At 51.0% G+C, this 14,283-nt stretch overlaps 1 protein-coding gene across 4 annotated transcripts in view; it reads right to left on the bottom strand.

Moving 5' to 3' along the window:
- Positions 1-14,283, bottom strand: part of LOC140635373 (solute carrier family 25 member 44) — a 37,511-nt gene that overhangs the window by 2,146 nt on the left and 21,082 nt on the right. For 3 of the 4 annotated variants that reach the window (XM_072829946.1, XM_072829945.1, XM_072829948.1), the window contains 3 exons: positions 2,624-2,729; positions 1,919-2,019; positions 755-950 (listed from right to left, as the gene is read on the bottom strand). In XM_072829946.1, the coding sequence (XP_072686047.1) occupies positions 755-950; positions 1,919-2,019; positions 2,624-2,729 (403 nt within the window). Of the gene's footprint in view, positions 1-754; positions 951-1,821; positions 2,020-2,623; positions 2,730-14,283 lie in introns of those variants that run through there. The other variant, XR_012032700.1, reaches the window with a different exon arrangement.

The following is a 14,283-nucleotide window of genomic DNA, read 5'->3' as shown; positions in this document are numbered from 1 at the left end:
GATTTCTAGCAAAGATACTCTCTTGAGTTAGGTGAGCTTGCAACTGGGGAGCGGGCCATGGGGAGGACAGAGCCCTCCTGGTCCCACACAGGGCCCAGTACTTGGCTCATCCAGCCGACCCACTGCATACATGGCTGGGGTCTAGCTACATTGGGTGAGGGGCAGCTCTGAGCAGAGGCTTCGAGCCCCTCCAAACAGAAGAGTGACCCATGGCCTCACAGAGACAGAGTGGCGTTGCTGGGGCAGCATCTCGCCTGAGGACCCAGCAGGGCACCCCAGAGCCAGGGAGGGGTGAAGACAAGAGTGAAGAGCAAGCCACTGGCCCTGCTCCAAGGCATGGGGACCCACTCCCGTGAGGAACAGGACAGTCAGCTCCCGGAAGGCAGCTGCCTAGTGGTTATGAGTAAACACAGGCTGGACATCTGCATGACGAAGCAAGCCCAACACTGGTGCTGCTGCCCAAGCCCTACCAGCAATCCTGGATTGGAGCCACTTTTTGCATGCGAGAGGGCATACGGGGACAGAGGGAGGGGGAAAATCTGAAGCAGACTGCGCCAAGTGCAGAGCTGACCTGGAGACCACAACCCGAGCTGAAACCAAGAGTTGTCAACCGAATGAGCCACCTGGGCACCCCCTCACATATACGTCTTAAAGCTCCTGGGAAGTGGTCTTGTAGAGAACCCAGGGCCACGGGGTGCTAACCCTGACAGGAGGAGCCAGCCCGCAGTAGGAAAACACCTGCCAGGGCACCCACCTGCCAGGCCTGCTGCTGGGCCTGGCCTTGCTGCTGTAGCTCCTCCACCCGCCGGCGCCCAGCCAGGACAGCCTCTGCCAGTTGTCTGTTTTCAGCCTCCTGCCTGTGAACACGGCGCTGTAAGGCGTCCCGCTGCTGCAGGAAGTAGGGCACCATGGCACTGCGCACGTCTTCTTCCGGGATCCCGCTAGGGCGCCTGTGAAGTCACATGGGCCAGTGGAGGGGTTGGGGGGGACGTGTGTGGGTGATGCTCCAGTGGTCTTCCCACCTGCAGTCTCACATTGTATGGGTTTCCACGGCCCCTGCTCTGCTGATACACTAACCTGTGAAGCCTTAACTTGGGCGCCCAGGAACCCCTCTCCCTGTCCTCTTGCTCCATGTCTGAACCCATCACAGCCACATGCACCCCCACGTCTAACACTTCAGGGCAGGAGGCGACCTTCCAGCTGCTGCCTCATCCTGGGGACCAGTGAGCTGTAGCGTGGGGTGGGACTGGATGAGTGGGGGACCTGCAGAGGCCCCAGCAAGTGGGAAGGTGGGCAGATGAAGAGGCAAGAGTATGGGGGTTCTGAATGCTGTGTGAGGGGATGGGTTGGTTCTGATGGGCAGTGAGGTGGAACCTGCCAGAGGTTCTTTAAAATACTCTTTTTCTGTTATAAAACTTAATTCTCTTACGTGTTAAAATCACAAAGCATAAAAGAACTGGAAAGCATGAGGAAGGTGTTTCCTGGCTCTGGTCTGATGCTGTTCATACAGGGAGCCGGTGGGGCCCCATCCTGCACAGGACACCCCAGGCCACAAGGTTGCCTGCAGGAATGTCAGCTCCAGGGGAGCAGGACTTGTTCACTGCTGCATGTTCCCCAAATATTGTTATGTGGATGAGTGAATAAAGACCAGATGCCTAGGCTGGTCCAACAGAAGATGGCAAATCCACCCTTCCGCCTCCTGCCCACCCTCTCTGCTACAGCCAGGTGGGGCCTGAAAGGAGCCCCCGGCAAGGATGGCAGGCGTCCCTCCATCTGCCCCAAGCCCTCAATAACAGGCGTCTGCTCTGGGGCTCTCCTTACCCAGAGGAGACCATAGGCTGGCTGCACCCTGGAGGTCAGCGGCAGTCTCCCGCAGGAGCCTCCAGGGGCCGGAGCCAGCTCCAAGTGCCTTTCTCACCAGGCTAGCTCCGTGTGGTCTTTGCCTTCTTCCACGATCCTGTCCAAGGTGTTCAACACTGCTTCCAGGTTCCCCTCTGCTTTGATTTCTGAGATTTCCTCCTGAAAAGAAAGTGGTAAGAGTGCTAATGACACCAGAGAAGCCTGCAGTGAAAGTACGCCCCACTGCCGAAAGGACTCAGTGAGAGTTTGGCTAATTTCTGTGTCTTTGTACCAACATTCTGACTTATCTCCATCTAACTTTAATAATTAAGAACAGGAAGTAAAAGTAGAAAACACTTCACAGCCTGGCCGTTGCCTTAGGGTGCTGCGGTCCCAGGCCTGGTGCACCTATTCTGTGGCCCCAGACCCATCATGCTGCTGCCCAGGCCCATCTTGCAGTGTAGGGGCTCGGCCATGAGACCCTCTGCACAGATCCGATCCGTCCCACTCAAGCTTGGACTCCAGTTGTACGCAGGTCCACAGAGCACCATGTTGTGAAGCGCCTCCTCTGAGCCAGGCGCTATACCAGGCGCTGGAAGTGGGGAGAGGAGCCAGGGCCTGTGGGGGAGAAGGCCTCCGAGCACATATGCATGGCACCAGGGCATGAGGGCAGGGGCATGCACGGTGCCTGTCCATGGCAAGGGGCAACAGCCACTGCTCTGAGCCCTGGGGGTGCCCAGAGGAGCCCGAGCTGCCACTACCTGCTGTGCTCCTTGCCACTCACCTGGACAGACGTCTGCAACTGAGTGATGAACTTGTCATAGATTCTCTGTGTCATCTCAGGCTGCAGCTGGTAGAGGCGCTTGTAACAGTCGGTGAATCTCTGGTAGCTGGCAGAAAGGAGAAACAGCAAGGTGGAGGGTCAAGTGTACAGCCAGCCTGCCGCACCCACTGGGCCACCCCCACCTCCCCCTCGGAGCTCAGGGCCTGGTCAAGTTCATGGCCCTGAGTAAAGGCTGTGGATAAAGCTCCAATCAGCCCCACCTGCCCCCAGTCCCACCACGGTGCATCAAGTCACCAGGAGGGTGACTCTTCGTGGGCCACTCCCTCAGTGTCCAACCAGCTCCCAGGTGATGCTGCTGCCAGTGTGGGCTGAGGTCCCTGAGAAAATGGTCATCCCAGTCTCTCTGCTGGGCTAGATTAGGAAAGGATGTGTGGCCCCTGGGACAGGTGTCTCTCCTCCTCAAAGGAGCCACATGGGGTAGGAACAGGCACCCTTTCTGTAGGATGTGACTACACGTGCTGGAGGTGACACCTCCAGCTCCCAGCCACTATGGGGCCCCTGGCCTGAGGGCAGAGTTTATACCCTAAGTTGGTGACTGGAAGAGAACTGTGGTCTCTGAGGATGTCATCAAGCTGCTGAAAACCCCAAACCAGAGCCATCCCACATTGGGGCTGCTGGTCAGTGAAGTCATGGATGCCTCTCACTGTTCACACCATTTAAAATCCTGCCTCTGTCCCTGGCAGTGGAGAGGGCCTCCCTGATCCATCCTTGGAGCTAGAAAGATCAGAGGGTACCTAGGACACTCCCAATGGCTCACGCCCTTGGACAAAGAAATTCAAAGAAGGTAAAAGCAGTCTCTTGCTTTTTCTCTCCCCACTCCCTTTCTCGTCTCTTCACCTTCCACCAAGGTTCTGTGCTGGCTGCCCAGCAGGTCCTGGGTGTTCTTTTTTTTTTTGTTTATGATAGTCACAGAGAGAGAGAGAGAGGCAGAAACAAAGGCAGAGGGAGAAGCAGGCTCCATGCACCGGGAGCCCGACGTGGGATTCGATCCCGGGTCTCCAGGATCGCGCCCCGGGCCAAAGGCAGGCGCCAAACCGCTGCGCCACCCAGGGATCCCAGGTCCTGGGTGTTCTGGGAGGCTGCGTGGCGCTCCTGGAGTTCCCAGTAGAGAGAGATCAGCAGACACAAGCATGTGAACAAGGAGATGGCCACTTGTGGAGGCGCTTTAAAGGCAAGGGTTACAGGGACAGCCTTTAAGCTGGCATGTGGGGTGTTCAGTGAAAGCCTCTGATGAAGCAATGTTCAAGTGACCTACAGGAAATGTCGGAGCCAGGGAGTCCCCAAGCACACAAAAGCCCACATCTATGCTTGGCTGTGGGTCCCAATGCTCCTCAGTTGTGTGGCCAGGCTGGTTGGCTGCTGGACAAATGGGGGACTGGGTCCCTGGAAGCCCGTGCACAACCCCCACCCCCCTCGGGGAATCACCGCTGGTCCTTCCTTTCTCATGGCTCTTGACCTCCCCACCCAGTTCTTGCCCCTACACCATGTCTGTGACAAGTGAGAGCACACAGGGGCTTGCAAGGGACACCTTCTCTACTTTCACAGAGTCTGTGAGCCTGCTGTTCACCACAGCCAGCACCGGATACCAAATTACATAATCTAGCAGTAAATCATATTAAAAGCAATGGTACTAACTACTCAAAACACACAACATCCTAATCCTTCCACCACATTCTCCTTGCTCTGAACGTGGCTTACATCATCTGTCTGGAAACACTCTGTAAAGGTGTCTGCTGCCCATCTTTCCACAACTCTGTATTGGGCATTTACACTTTGGAAGCTGGCAAATGCAGTAACCTAGGGCTTTATTTTTGGAGGGCTGGATGCTGGTACACCATGGGGGTTAAACCTTGGCCACCAGTGACCAGTGCAAGAGACGGATCACGGGCACCCTTCAGCCCTCGTGGGGACTCAGGCAACTTGTGTACCACTAGCGCCACTCGCCACGCAGTCTGTGGCTTCACAAAGAACGTGGAAAGACACAGGATGCCCAGCCAAGCAGGGCTGAAATTGAAACCCGGTAATTGTGGCTTGAGATGGACTTGGATGGGACACTGGAGATCCTGTTCCTAACCAGCCCACTCACTAGTGGAGGGTGTGAGTGGTGGCCCCTTCCTGCACTCAGGCAGCAGGCTCAGTGGTGAGGGGGCCTGGGGCCAGCAGTCTTCCTGTGTCCCCACTTAGCTCTGACTCCGTGAAAGCGAAGCCCATTTGCACAGACCCCCAGAACAGTGAATGCCTGCCGTGAGGGCACGGAGAGAAGGCAGCCGGACTGGAGGCCAGTGTCAGCAAGACAGGACAGGGATCCTTGCTTTTTTTTTTTTTCCAGTTTTCTTGTGATAAAATTGCCATACCTCATTGTATGATGGTTTGACTCACATATACAGTGGAATGATCACAGGAAGTATAGTTAACATCCATCACCATCTCAGAGAGAGAAAAAAAAACAGGGAAGCAAAGTTTTTCATTGTGAATGGGCACTCTTACGATGGACTCTTCACAGAACGGCATGAGCTGCAATCATCCTGGTGGACTCCACACACCCAGGATCCATTCATCCTCCAGCAGGACACGTATGCCTCTGTCTACCTTCCTCCTACCTGCCTCCACACTGCCAGGAATTCCTTTCTTGAGAGCTGGCACAGGCCTGGGAAGGGTTTAAATGCCCTTGTGATCTGAGAAAATACTCTCAGGGAGAAGTAGGACAAGTGATGCATTTTAGAAACCATTCAGGGCCATCTCAACCCCTGGCTTGTGCCAAGTTTTGTCTTCTCATGTAAACTCTGATATCCCTGTGGGCGGGGAGGCCACCTGCAGAGTCACTGGGACCTCCAGGGTGCCCAGAACTGTTAGATGTGGCAGCACATAAGCCATGCTGCAGACCAGCAGCTGGGGCTGAGGAGACCCTACCTTACTCCCGGCCACCTCCCCACCTGCTTGGGCAGAGGAGTCTCCCTCATGAGCAGCCCCAGTGGCCTTCCTGCCAAGCCCCCTTTTGCTCTCTATTGGAATGGTGCCCTGGCCTTGGCCTTCCACGGGTACATAAGGGTCACCCAGCTACACACTGGTACATGCACTGGTTCTGCAGACTCACAGCCTGTCCCCTCTGAGGTTCAAATTCTACCTCTACCACTTGTCAGGTGAGTGATCTCTGACTTCTTTACCTTTATAAGCTTCAGGTTCTGCCTCTGTCAGGTGGGGATAATAAATGGATCCCTGACTCACTAAGTCACTGTGAGGCCACATACATAAAGTACTTAGTATAGTGCCTTGCACACTGACAGGCTCCATGCTGACTACAATTATTATAACTAATTTCAAAAAAACAGTCCTCACCACCCCCTCAGAAGTGCCAAACAGTGACTTCACTTGACTTGACTTCCCAGAGTCGAGATGTGTCTCCTGCCCAAGACAAATGCTTAGTAAAAGCATCCTAGTGGCAGCTGCATGCACAGAAGCCAATCCAGTGGCAGGAAGCACCCACTGGCCTCACGACAGAGAAAAGGCTAAGTTGTGGCCTCCGCAAATCATTAACTGAAGGTCACTGTTTGAAATGTATTTACTGAATCTCAAAATACAGATGACCATGTTAACTGATTTTAATCTAGTTTGTCTCCTACACTCTTTTATTTTTTTTTTAAAGATTTTCTTTATTTATTCATGAAAGAGACACAGAGAGAGAGAGACAGAGGCACAGACACAGGCAGAGGGAGAAGCAGGCTCCAAGCAGGAAGCCCGATGTGGGACTCGATCCTGGGTTTCCAGGATCACACCCTGGGCTGAAGGCAGGCGCCAAACCGCTGAGCCACCCGGGTTGCCCTCCTACACTCTTTTAAAAAAATGTTTTATTTATTTGACAAAGCGAGATAGACCATGAGCAGGAGGAGGGGCAGAGGAAGAAGCAGGGTCCCCTCTGAGAAGGGAGCCTGACATGGGACTCTACCCCAGGACCCTGAGATCGTGACCTGGGCTGAAGGTAGAAGCTTCACTGACTGAGCCACCCAGAGGCCCCCTCTTCACACTTTTTTGAACTTAATTCTTTTTAGTAATCTGTACATCCCATGTGGTGCTCGAGGTCACCACCCTGAGATCTAGAGTCGCCTGCTCGGACTGCGATGCCAGGCACCTGGCTCTTAAATCCTCTCTACACAGCATCTGAGACACCTGCATGGTCTGAACTCACTGAAGAAGCATTTCAGGGCAGCCCGGGTGGCTCAGTGGTTTAGCGCCGCCTTCAGCCCGGGGCGTGATCCTGGAGACCCGGGACCCGTTGGGCTCCCTGCATGGAGCCTGCTTCTCCCTCTGCCTGTGTCTCTGCCCCTCACCCTCATGAATAAATAAATAAATAAAATCTTTAAAAAAAAAAAAAAAGCATTTCAGTAACTGTACTAAAAGCTCACTGCAAACTGAGTTATCACATAAGTTTAACTTAAAAACTTCAAAATACCGAGGCACAGCATCAAGCCCCTGGGGTCAGCCTGGGGGTTTGTGCCTGCAGATGGCTCTGCCTGAACATCTGGCCGGCCACATGGCCTAACAGAGGCTGGCCCTTGCAGCTTGCTAAGCCCCTTCACGGACTGCCCCCAGAGGGCGCCTCGGTCCCAGCCCAGGGATAGGGGTGCTATCCCTGCATTCTGCACCTCCCCACCGCCTGGACGGCAGCCCTGAGGCTAGCAGGTGCTTCTCCATCAGCTCCTTCCTGCTGCCTTCTCAGTCCAGGGTCCACTGGTCAGCCCCAGGCCTGACAAAGAGACGGGAAGCCAAAAGGAGAAATGCTCCTAGATGACAGCACACGTCTGTGATTTATGAAGACAACTGTAGCAAAAGTTATCTTTTAAAAATTAATCTTCATTAGGGGCGCCTGAGTGGCTTAGTTAAGTGTCTGCCTTCTGCCTGGGTCATGATCTCCAGGTCCCCTGTGTTGGGCTCCTTGCTCAGCAGGGAGTCTGCCTCTCCCTCTCCCTCTGCCCCTCCCCACACCCATGCGAGCACTCTCTCTCTCTCAAATGAATAAAATCTTATTTTTTATTTTTATTTTTTAAATCTTTTTTATTTTTTTATTTTTTTTTAATTTTATTTATTTATTCATGAGAGAGATAGGGAGAGAGAGAGAGAGGTAGAGACACAGGCAGAGGGAGCAGCAGGCCCCATGCAGGGAACCTGACATAGGACTCAATCCAGGGTCTTCAGGATCATGCCCTGAGCTGAAGGCAGCGCTAAACTGCTGAGCCACCCGGGCTGCCCTAAATCTTATTTTTTTTAAAAAATTAATCTTCATTAGGTCTTTAGGTTTGCAGGCCCCCTGGACTAAAACTACTAGAAACTTAATAGTGAGAATCTGAAATTGAGATGCTTTTTCTGAAAAAGACTTTTTTTTTCCCAAAGGTTTTATTTATTTATTCATGAGAGACAGAGAGAGAGAGAGAGGCAGACACACAGGCAGAGGGAGAAGCAGGCTCCACGCAGGGAACCAGACGTGGGACTCAAACCTGGGTCTCCAGGATCACGCCCTGGGCTGAAGGTGGCGTTAAACCACTGAGCCACGGGGGGCTGCCTGAAAAAGACTTCTGATTTGAGAAATATTAGCACAAAGATTAAAAAAAAAAATCAATCCAGATATGTGTAGATTGGTCTCCCTTATCCACAAGGGATACATTCCACGACCTCCTGTAGATGCCTGAAACTGGATAGAACTATGCTTTTTCCTGTACATAAACACTTATATACTTATGATAAAGCTTAATTTATACACTAGGCACCATAAAAGATGAACACTGTAAAAAATGATTGTTCTATAAAATATAACAACATACTGTAATAAAAATTACGTGAATGTGGTCTCTCAATAACTTTTTTTTTGGTGGGGCAGACGGATTTATTAGGTCTTTTGAAAAGAGCTGGGATCGCTGGGGTCTGCAATCGCCCATCAGAGGCCACCCAAGGAGTGGCAGCGTGTTCCCAGGTGACAGTGGCTGGATGGACTGTGGTGAAGATGAGCAGTGGCACCCAGGGCCTATGGGAGGCTGCTCCAGATGGCATGAGGACCAAGCAGTAAGGTCTGGGTGGAGGAAGAGTGACCTACTCCGTGTGGTCAGGTCCTTGGTCACCAGATGGAGGTGGGAGCTTTCCCTATGACATACAGGACTCACACATCACTTGTCAAGGACCCCAGCCACCTGGAGCCTCAGGCATCAGAGGTGTATCAGTGGCCAGTGGGAATTTTCATATACAACATTTGTCTAGCCCTTTCTGTGTGAAACCAGCTGCAAGTTCCTGTTTACACACACAGAGGGAAGGAGGTTCTAGCAAGAAGCAGCAAGTGGGGAGAGCAGGTCGCTGCAGAAGACCTCATGGGCACCTGAGTGCTTCCACTTGCATGCAAGTGTGCACATGTTAGACACCCACAGCCCTGACCACGGCTGTAAAGATGAGGGCAGGGCCAAGGAGTGAATGGCCTTGTGTGCTGAGCTGATTCTGGAAGCAACCCTGAGCCAATGAACCCTTGTAACCAGAAGGCCATGCTCCAATGTGAGCAGCAAGGGAGGGGACGAAGCTGAGGCTGGAGGGCCAGGAAGGGGTGGCTGAGCATGAACTGCTTCAACAGGGCTCTGTATCTGATGGTGCAAGGGATGGGTTAGCACTCCTCAACCTCTGGCCTAGGGAATGAGCACTCGCTGGGCTCTTCAACCACGTTAGAGACCATGGAGGCAGCAGCCCTGTCCCCACCTTGCTGAGCTCGATGGTCCTGGGGACACCAAGAGAGTCCAGTGGTAGACTGCAGGAGCTGGAAGCTTGACAGATCAATGCAGCTTGGGATCCTCACAGCCCTAACTATCTACTGCATGTCAAGAGTGCTGGGCTGCGCGATAAGCAAAGTGGGGAGAGTGGTACATGAAACCAGCCAGATCCTGTCCTTGGGACCTCGGGGGTGGCTTGAGTGGGACAGATAACAGAACTGTGCACAGTCAGAAGTGTCGTGATAACGACTAACCAGGGGAGGAAGGTAGCTTTACAGAAACTCAGGAAGAGACAGAGGAAACCGTTCTTGGTGGAACAAACCTCAACTGCAAATGCCCTGAGGCAGGGAAGCTCTTGACCTAGGAAAGGAGGTCTCACTGAGGCCAGAGCATGGGAACTCGGGAACTCGGAGCCCAGCTGAAGGGACTCAGGGGAGCCCAAGGGCAGCCAGACATCACCTGGCATGTGCTCGCTCACATGTGGAGGAATGTGAGGAAAAACCAGGGCTCTCAGTCAAGGATGAGGAGAGGAGGAAGAGCCCAAGAAGGGGAAGTGGCAGAGGCTGGTGTGGGAAGCTGAGGGTCAAACGGCCAGGACAGAGATATGGACAGCAGCATCAAAGGCTACAAGGAGAGTGAGTAGGCTAACAAAACATCCACGGTAAGTAGCAACAGCGTGATTAATTATCTTGAAAGGAGAAGTTTCAAGGGAATGGTGGCAAACTGCTTCACGCTGAGACAGAAACTGGAGATGGGCACCTAGCACCTGGAAGGAAGAAGGCTGTGGCCACAACCCTGGACTAAGGGGAGTGACAGCAAGGGAGGACGTGCCCCTGGGTGGCTCTCAGCCAGGACCACAGATGCAGGAACTCATCTGGGAGCTCTCGGTGTTCTCCACAGACCAGGTGCTAGGTGCCATTCTCACTGCCAGGCACAGGGGGCGAGGGGCAGGGTGCAGGGATGCAGCCTGAGGGGCGTGATGACATTTACGGTAGGCGGAGAAGGGGAGAAGACAGCGGGGGCAGGAGGGGCCGGGCTCATAGAGGGGCCACTGTGGCCCAGCCTGGCTCCCAGCCGGGCTCCCACCAAGAAGAGGCTCTGTGGCGTTGCTGGGCAAGCTGGGGAAGGGGCCGAGGAGTGCAAGCAGAACTCAGACTGGGCCTGGCCATCCCTGGGAGGAGGGAGCAAAGGTGCAGAGAAGCCCGAACCTGTCCAAATAGCTTTCTAAGCCTAGACCTGTTTCTCTCCTCAGCCCCAGACAGATGGCACGACCCTCCACCCAGCCACCACCCACAAGTTGGGAGCCCTGGAGTCCCTGGCCCTCCGACCCCCAGGTGCCCCTGTCTGTACCACCACTGTGGCCCCTTCCACACAGTTAGGCACAGGACTCTCAGCTGACAAGCTTTTCAGGGTCAGGAAGAACATTTCAGACCTTTAAAAAATAGAATAGCTTCAGACACCTGGGTGGCTCAGCGGTTTAACGCCTGCCTTCATTCAGCCCAGGGCTCAATCCCAGGATCGAGTCCCACATCAGACCCTGCATGGAGCCTGCCTCTCCCTCTGCCTGTGTCTCTGCCTCTCTCTCTGGGTCTCTCATGAATGAATAAATAAATAATCTTTTTTTAAAAAGTAGAATGGCGGGCTCCCTGGGTGGCGCAGCGGTTTGGCGCCTGCCTTTGGCCCAGGGCGCGATCCTGGATATCCGGGATCGAATCCCATGTCGGGCTCCCAGTGCATGGAGCCTGCTTCTCCCTCTACCTGTGTCTCTGCCTCTCTCTCTCTCTCTCTCTCACTGTGTGCCTATCATAAATAAATAAAAGTTTAAAAAAAAAAAAATCCTAGAGAAGAAAAAAAAAATAAATAAAATAAAATAAAATAAAAAGTAGAATGGCTTAGAAAAAATTCCAGACTAAATAATTGTCATTTTTAAATGACTATAAAATGTAACATGTCAACTAGTCAACTGCAATTATATTTTTTTAAGGAATCTATACCCAATGCTGGGCTTGAACCTATAACCAAGACCAAGAGTTGCATACTACACCCACTGAGCCAGCTCGGCACCCCTAGTCAACTGAAATTTTAACACAGATAAAAATCAGGGCAGCCCCGGTGGCACAGCGGTTTAGCACCGCCTATAGCCCAGGGTGTGATCCTGGAGACCCGGGATCGTGTCCCACGTCGGGCTCCCTGCATGGAGCCTGCTTCTCCCTCTGCCTGTGTCTCTGCCTCTCTCTCTCTCTCTCTCTGTGGGTCTCTATGAATAAATAAATAAAATCTCAAAAAAAATCATATTCATGTGGGATGTGGATGCTTCCCTCTATAATCTGTTTTTAAAATTTAACATTATAATGTGATCATTTTCCCATGACTTGGCATTATTTAAAATACTGGAATTTTAAATACCAGCAGAGTATTTTATTAGTCCGAGTTACTATACTTGGGTAACCACCATCATTCTTCAAATGTTGGACGTGTTGGGTAGTTTTCTTTTTTTTTTTTTTTCTTTATTTATTTATGATAGTCACACAGAGAGAGAGAGAGAGAGAGGCAGAGACATAGGCAGAGGGAGAAGCAGGCTCCATGCACCGGGAACCCGACGTGGGATTTGATCCCGGGTCTCCAGGATCACGCCCTGGGCCAAAGGCAGGCGCCAAACCGCTGTGCCACCCAGGGATCCCGTTGGGTAGTTTTCAATTATTTCCCAATGAACGCTGTCCTATAATAAATATTTTTTTTAAGATTTTATTTATTTATTCATGAGAGACACAGAGAGAAAGAGGCAGAGACATAGGCAGAGGGAGAAGCAGTCTCCATGTAGAGAGCCCAAATGTGGGACTCGACCCCGGGACTCCATGATCACGCCCTGAGCCGAAGGCAGATGTCCAGGCATCCCAACCCTCCACAATGTTAACATTTTGTACAACTATAGTACGATATCCAACACCATATGATCCACAGAGTTCATTCAGATTTCACTGGCTATCCACGTACCTCTGTTTGTGTGGACATCTTCGTAGTATTATCACATGTGTACTCCAGTCAAGATCCTGCATGTTTTTTTTTTTCCATTTTTTAAAGACTTCATTCATTTGAGAGAGAAACAGAGTCAGGGGAGACACAGAGGGAAAGGGAGAAGCAGACTCCCCACTAAGCAGGGAGCCCGACAAGGGGCTTAATCCCAGGACCCCAGGATTAAGACCTGAGCAGAAAGTCAAGGGCTTCACCCATTGAGTCACCTAGGTGCTATTACTGGAGGTTTTTTAAAGACACTGACATAATGTGATTTAGAGTCTCAAAAAGAACCAGGCTAGACCTCTAGAAAGATCTTAAGACAGTCCTGCACAGTGGAGAACCTTTGAAGTCACTGTATTCAGAGCATTACAAATAAATAAATAAATAAGTATTTTTAAACTGGTGGAGAGACATCTCTCAAACATGGAGAAAAAAAAAAGATCAGTCATGACTTAAAGAAACATCAGGGGGATGCCTGGCCCGCTCAGTTGGTAGTGTGTCTCTTGATCTCTGGGTCCTGAGTTTAAGCCCTATGTTGGGAGCAGACATGACTAAAAATAAATAAAAAACTTAAAACAAAAAATGTGACTTTAAAAAGAAATGGATGGGGGATGCCTGGGTGGTTCAGTGGCTGAGCGCCTGCCTTCGGCCAGGGGCATGATCCTGGGGTCCTGGGATCGAGTCCTGCATTGGGCTCCCTGCATGGAGCCTGCTTCTCTCTCTGCCTGTGTCTCTGCCTCTCTCTCTGGGTCTCTCATGAATAAATAAATAAAATCTTTTTGAAAATTTAAAAATAAAAAAAAAGAAATGGATGGCTCAGCCAAAAGATTTTTTAAATAAGCATATAGAAGATTTTAATAAAATTGAAAAGTTCGAACTGACAAGTACAGAAATTTATACCCAAGAAATAGAAACTGCACATTTTTTTTAAGTGGAACATTCACAAAAATTGCCCACATATTTGGCCAAATGATGTCAAAGTGCTAAAGCCTCCCCCCCGTCCAAAATCAGTGTCATACAGACCATGTTATCTAATCATGATGCAATAAATTTAGAAATCACAACAGAAGGATAACTTTAAAAAAACTATATGCCTGGAAACCAAATAACATACTAGTAAATAATCACTGGTCAAAGAAGAAATCATAAGGAAATTTACAAAAGACACAGAATTAAATGACTATGTCCACATGTGAAAGAATGGAGTTGGACCCCTTTCTCATACCATACACAGAAACTAACTCAAAATGGATCAAATGCCGGGATCCCTGTGTGGCTCAGCGGTTTGGCGCCTGCCTTTGGCCCAGGGTGTGATCCTGGAGACCGGAATAGAGTCCCACATCAGGCTCCTTGCATGAGGCCTACTTCTCCCTCTGCCTGTGTCTCTGCTTCTCTCCCTCTCTCTGTGTCTCTCATCAATAAATAAATAAAATCTTTTAAAAAAATGGATCAAATGCCTAAAACAGAAGAGCAAAAACTATAAAACTCATTAGAAGAAAACACAGGTGTAAATCTCTATGACCTTGAATCAGACAGTGGTCTCTCTCATGATACTAAACCACCAGCAACCAAAGAAAAAATTCTTGATTTTTTTTTTGTAACCCCCAAACCTGGGTTTGGTGGGCTTTTTATTATTATTTATTTATTTTAAGAGTTAAGAGATTTACTTATTTATTTATTCAGAGAGAGAGAGAGAGGCGCAGAGACACAGGCAGAGGGAGAAGCAGGCTCCATGCAGGGAGCCCAACGTGAGACTTGATCCAGGGTCTCCAGGATCATGCCCCTGGCTGCAGGCGGCCCTAAACCACTGCGCCACCAGGACTGCCCAAGTAAATGATTTAAATTGGA

Source organism: Canis lupus, chromosome 6 (assembly GCF_048164855.1).
Source record: "Canis lupus baileyi chromosome 6, mCanLup2.hap1, whole genome shotgun sequence".
In the NCBI taxonomy this organism is placed as follows: Eukaryota; Metazoa; Chordata; class Mammalia; order Carnivora; family Canidae; genus Canis; species Canis lupus.
Note: the sequence above shows the minus strand (reverse complement) of the source record. Positions and strands in the feature narration are given on the sequence as shown.